A 6,347-nucleotide genomic window follows, 5' to 3' on the forward strand; every position below is an offset into this window, starting at 1 on the left:
AGGCTGCTCCTCCCGTTCCTCCTCCTTCTCCTGTTTTGGCTCCGTCTGTCTCCATCTTCCCTCCTTCTGAGGAATCTGGGGAGGAGGTGCTGACAGACGGCATTTTTCGCCTCTCAGTGAACCACGCGTCAATCTCCCTCCGTGTCAGTTTAGTCTCAGTCCTCAGGCGGCTCAGTTCTTCATCTGATGGGGTGCTGCTCTTCTCAAAACTCTCCTCCAGCACCACCAGCTGCTCCGGCGTCTTCTCCTTAAACTTCTGCAGAGTAAAGTCTGGGAATGGGTTCCACGTCTTTGGCCGTGTCTCTTTCACAGGAGGAGTGTGTGGAGGATGGGGAGATGTGGGGGTCTCATCACTCGAGTCAATAACAATGGTGGTGCTAGCACTGCTACTGCAGCTGCCCCCTCCTCTACCCCCTCCCTCATGGAAAACAATGACATGGCTGTTCTTTGAGTTGCGCTGGTTGTACCGGGTGTCACTGAACCATTTCTTGATCTCTCCTTTGGTCAGGTTGGTGAGCTTCATCAGCCGGGCAATTTCAGCATCAGTGACAAAGTTGTTTTTCAGGTAACTGGCTTTCAGTTCTGCCAGCTGCTCTTTGGACTTCTTAGGCCGCATACTGAATGTGTCAGCGCTGAGGGCAGAGTTCTCCTTAGAGAGAGAAAGGAGGAAGTTATATACAGTATATTAAGCACCTGCTACTTGCATGTTGATGGAAGTGAGAATGCAAGAGCAAACAAATGTTGGTCTGAATGTCAGCTTTAAGTGCTGTCCCCACCTGTGGAGAAAGAGAGGGAGGTTGCACAGTGGTGGCCCGTTTCAGCTCACTGTTTGTTGGCTGGCAGGAAACTCTGTTGGAGCTCTGGGACTGGCTGGGGGGGCCCCCCCCCGTCTGGGGGGGGGGGGCGGGTGCTCCCTGGGCCGACCTACACAGAGTCAGAAAATGGCACACAGACTGGGAGGCTGAAACATATAGCCAGACACAGATGTGTTTGTTGTTTAAGTGACTGTAGTCATTATTTATAGCACTTCAATATGAAGAAACATCAAAACGAACACAGATCAGACCAGCTAGCTAAGTCTCCACAAAGCAAATGGAGTATTTACCTATAGTATATACTGTACTGTATTCAACCTGCATGTATTTGGTTTACGATACACCTTTAGTGTATCATGTGGTGACATGATGCCAGTTTTTGTGAGGGTGTTGTTTCCCAGAAAAAAACTGTCTGTGCACTTTTGGTGAAAATGTTGTCATTACCGGTACATGGTCGTTATCATCATAAGAATTACATTAAAATACAATTCACTTCTGTTATGGAGATGACTATATAATGTAGCCTTTCTATTGAGCAGTACAGAGAGAGATCATGAAACCTTGAACTACTGCCTGCTAACAGTGGATCTGGTTAGCACTGTGGGAAAAAAATAAACAAACATAAGGCCATGTAGTCTTGAAACTGCTGGGCAAACATGTCATTCATAAAAATGTCATCAATGCACAGGAAAAGCAACCACATAACTGCCTTTAGGGGCGGCTGTGGATATGGCTTATTTTCTGTCCTTACCTACCTGTGTGAACACCAGGCCGGGCTGGCCCACTATCTGGCACGTCTGCAGAATGGACTGCAGGCCGTTGGCAGCAGCTGAGAGTTGGTGAGCAGGTATGACAGTGATGGTCTGAGGCACTGTGTGCACCGTGCCATTAAACTGTTTCCTCCTGGCCTCCTCCACTTCCTCTGGGGTCCAGCTGACACCGTGCTTCAGTCGCTGAGCTGAGAACCACACCTGGGTGTAGATCAAGTATATTTGACCACCATTGACAAAATAAAGACAGTCTGTATTTTGTAGTTTTCAGACTTAAGTCCTAAATTAAGACTGAGATTGTATTTTACTCAATATAATATATTATATAATGCACAGAGTAAGGAGGTTTTAGATGAGGGTTCTTATTTTAGAACAGACAGAAGTGAAAACACTTTGTCAGCAGAAGTAATCGACTCAAAACATCAGCCCTCCTTCTCGTACCTTGATCTGCTCCTCTGTGAACGGTGTCTGTGCTGCCAGGCTGCTGATCTCAGCCATGGAAGGGTAAGGAAACTTCTTGTATGTGCTGCCCAGCAGAGGGCTGGTGTCCATAGCGGCACTGTAGGAGGGGATGCTGCTGAGCGGAATCAGTAGCCCTGCTGGGCCTGGAAGCCAGAAAGCACCTGGAATAAGAGAACAGAAACAAGAGGAGAGAAGTCTGGGTTGCCAATGCTACACAAGCAAAGGCAATATACTTCTCAAGGCCTGTTTTGCAAGCTGCTGCGCTGAATTGCTCCTGAACAAGACAATGCAGATCTATGAGCTGCAGGAGTGTAGGTGAAGGTGACGTCTAACTCTTATCCAAAGCAGTTTTTAAAAGACCAGGCTGCTGGGTCTGAAAAAAACATTACTTTTTCACAGATATAGGTAAGAGGAGTATTGTTACACTACTGCTGCTAAAATGATTTGACGAAACCCTTTATATAATCAAGACTTTCTACCTGTGCCAGGCCAGCAGGTAGAACTGTGGGGTTTAAAATGGCTGATTTCCTCTGCGGCTCTGCGGGCGGGCTGACCAGCAAGCCGCCTCCTCCGAGCTTCATGGAGTCATGCAGAAGCATCTCCACTGGTGTCATCGGCCCCAGAGGAGCTTCTATTGGCTCCTGCTCTCCTCCCACTTCTCCCTCGCCACCTGCTCCTAAACCTTCCACAGCTTCGTCCGTTGATTTCAAGGCCACAGCGATCCTCTTCGGTTCTGACTTGGTCTTCATTCTCATGATGGGGGTCTTGCTGAGAGAGATGGCAGCAACCGACGCAGGGTCTGCTCCTCCTTCCTCCGGTGCATCACACTGTTGTTCCTGGGTTGGCTGGTCGCTGTTCAGACCCTCAGGGGGGTTTGTAGTGCTGTGCTTTTGTGAGGGTCCAAGTACTTCACTGTCTTCTACAGCAGAGACACTGGGCTCATCTGTAGCATTACAAAATTGATTGTGACAGATATGCCTCAACTCATTCCAGTGAATTCAGATTTTCAGTGACTTTGAACACAAGTTTGTTTGGATTCAGGCTTATAAAGTGTCATCTACAAATGGGAGACTAGGTCAAAAAGAATCTTATAGTACCTGTATCTGGTGGTGTGGGGACAACCACTACAGCCTGACCAAGCTCCTCAGCAGTTAGCCCCTCCTCTGCTCCCTCCTTCACCTTCCCCTCCTCCTCCTCTGCCTCTTCCTCTTTCACCCTTTCTGTTTTCTCCTCCAACTCTTCCTGCTCCACCACATCAGAGGGCAACACCATGCAAGGTGTGGTTGATTTCCGACGGCTTGACATTGTCAGCCACGCTCTGTCTACTTTTCCTCAGGGTAAAGACGATGTCTGACAGAAGTGTCAAGACCCACGTCTTAAATGGTTGTGTTCACATGCTAGAGTCCTGAATTATTTATTTCTACTGGAGGAAACAAAATAGATACACATGTTACACATATGATTTGTCACAAAGAGTAAAGTGTATATATAAATACTTATTTAAATAGGAGTCTAAAAAACACATCTTTATCAAAAAATTAGGTTGCTGTTAATTGCAGTCTCACTTATAAACATGATCAAATAGGACACAGTACACATGTATGTCTAGTAGTCAATAAATACTACATATCTTCAGAACAGACAGAATGAACTGAAACTCCAACAAATTATTCCTTGTATCAACTAACATCATGATATTTCACAGTTCAACTGTCAAGATAACAATGTGGTTTTATGCAAAGCTAGTGTAAACTGAACACTGAGGTGCACAGGAGGAAGGAATATAGTGGTGGTGACATTCAGCATTGCAACTAACAGCATGATTCACATGGGGCTGTAACCATATTTAACAAAGTGTTATGAGAGTTGTAATATCACAAGGACATGTTTACAGTGTGCTGGATATACAGGTGAACGGGCAGTATGATTGAGATTAAGGTCAAGATAATACTGATTTTATTTTTCCGGTATCAAAATGCATTGAATGGGAAATTAATGAAAAACAATATGTACTACATTTACACATGTATGTATATTGTGCAATATTAGTCAGCTGATACAGGATTACTCATCTACTTTAATAACTGACTTATCTTTCAAGTCATCTAGCAAACAAAAACACCAGATGTAAAGACTTACCGTTTCCTTTGCTGTTCTTCTGTTTTATGTCATTGTTATTTTAACCAACCTGAACACTTACTGTCAAACACAACAAGCAACTTTAACATGTCACTTTGGGTTCTGGAAATTTCATGGACTGAATGAATGATCAGTTAATCTATAGTAAAATGTCTTATTAGTTTGATATCTAAGAGTACACAAGCTTTTAAAACCACAGGACAATATAAATTCACTGGAAGACAGAAACAAACAATTATTCTTGAATTATCTGGCCAAGGCCACACTGAATGACAATGTGGGCAAAGAGGACCAGCGCTCCAGGACCCCATATGCTTAGGAAAGCCCCAGGATCACTGCATGTTAATTGGTTTGTGGTCATTTGATTGTGGCAATTTGTTTAGCAATGTGCACTACTAAAGCACAACTAATTAGGGCCTTAATGTCCATGCTTGTCAAAATCCAGTTATAAGACAGTCATTACTGTAATGCATGTTCCTGAATACATTTTTGTAAAATCATATTTCCACAGAGCAAACATGGGACCAGGTACTATCCCGGCACAATAACCAGGGGGCGATGACTGAGGGGCCCAGCAGCTTATTCATATGTACCATCATTTGTAATGGTTATATCCAGTCTTATTTAATGGATACAGCCCGGGTATTCATTGTGACACAGGTGCTACATCAAAGGTGCAAATGTCCACTTCTAAGACGCCAGAGTAAGTCTATGTGTAATTGTTTATACAGTGTTGACAAAAGCATTAACTGTGTTGTATGCTATGGTGCCACAATGCAGTGATCATTTACATTAAACGGAGAGCAGCACAATCATATCTGTAGGTGTGTGCTAGCTCATTTCTTATTATTAAAGTGTTAAATCGATACATTAACATACAGTGACATCTAATTTAGCTCAACAGCGCCTGTTAGCATGAATTTGAGGTGGTCCAACTAGCCAGCGTTAGCCGGGCCAGTCATTATAATTGATCACGTCTGGCGGTAAACTTACTGGAACTACTGAAATGTGCACGGTGTTGCGACCAGCCTGTCGAGACGAGGCGAAGAATAATTTCCTGGCTCTCGGCAGAACAGCCCCCAGGTTCTGTCCGGTGGTATCTGTCGTTGTCTCTCCCTACCCCCGGTTAACCATTCAGCCCCCGCCTGGCCAGGGCTACAACAGCATTCACGTTATTTGGGCTTGCGGGTCTCCCGCAGCCAGCGGAGAGAGGCAGACGGACGGACCGGTCTAACGGCTACAGTTCACGTTTGCAGATGCTGGAAACACCGAACATCTCTGTTCTCGTCGGAGCAGGTTATTTTATGCCCAGGACGCGTATTTGTAATGTAATATCAAACGCACCGTAATTACATTCATTACTTGGCGGCTGGTAATGTGTTAGTTTTCTGACCTAATTCTCTGATATTTTTACGGCCCATTTTTTTAATGATCAAACAGCGTCATCATTCAATGTGATACGTCCTGACGTCATTCCCCGGCGACTCTCGGTGTTTATAATGTTTTTTTGTAAACTGGCGTAAATTAACTCTACTATACAGCTATATGATACACTTGTGGGGTGGATATCATTATACTCTGCCCGGATATACATATGATATGAAGTACTGTTTAAAGGGTGCCTTGAAGTCATTGGTTATCCGACCCGGCTGTCTGCCAGTGTCCTTACGTGACCTGTCAGGGCAGTGCGAGAAGCTACTTGAGGACACCACCGCTGTAATTTCATTCAGTACACCTGATCCTGTCGTGTTGTAGTTCAGGCTTTTGGTTACTGTAAACTATTTTGCATTATTTTTAAATAAGCTACACTGTACGGTGCTTCGTAGTATTGTTGTATTATTGTAATTCCTGTGCGAAATACTTTCAGAATCGCTAATGTTAGAAATTTCACAGTAAAATCCATTTGTACCATCCTGCTACCATTAGTTATGAACGATTACCACAGGAGAAAGACAAATAGCAGAGGTTATCTGTCTGTGACAAAGCTGCATCTTAAGACTGTGACACTGAAATGACAGGCAAGGAAGCTGTGTATAGGGGGACTTGACAGACGTACACCTTATGTAAACTTTAAAATGCTGTCACAAATAAATACACTTATTTCACCATATAATGCACAGATAGGAGGATCTAGGGCAGTTTTAACTCCAGCAATTTATCA

The 6,347-nt window shown here is 44.2% G+C and overlaps 1 protein-coding gene across 1 annotated transcript in view; it reads right to left on the reverse strand.

The window, feature by feature from the left end:
• The window catches only part of zhx1 (zinc fingers and homeoboxes 1), a 10,265-nt gene extending 4,362 nt beyond the window's left edge, over window positions 1–5,903 (reverse strand). The window contains 8 exon segments of the mRNA XM_020597241.1: window positions 1–649; window positions 777–924; window positions 1,557–1,786; window positions 2,027–2,178; window positions 2,181–2,208; window positions 2,527–2,990; window positions 3,145–3,470; window positions 5,180–5,903. Of these exon segments, the coding sequence (XP_020452897.1) occupies window positions 1–649; window positions 777–924; window positions 1,557–1,786; window positions 2,027–2,178; window positions 2,181–2,208; window positions 2,527–2,990; window positions 3,145–3,319 (1,846 nt within the window). The 5' untranslated portion in view covers window positions 3,320–3,470; window positions 5,180–5,903.
• Window positions 5,904–6,347: the final 444 nt, after the last annotated feature.

Source organism: Monopterus albus, unplaced genomic scaffold, assembly GCF_001952655.1.
Source record: "Monopterus albus unplaced genomic scaffold, M_albus_1.0 scaffold33.1, whole genome shotgun sequence".
Classification (NCBI taxonomy): Eukaryota; Metazoa; Chordata; class Actinopteri; order Synbranchiformes; family Synbranchidae; genus Monopterus; species Monopterus albus.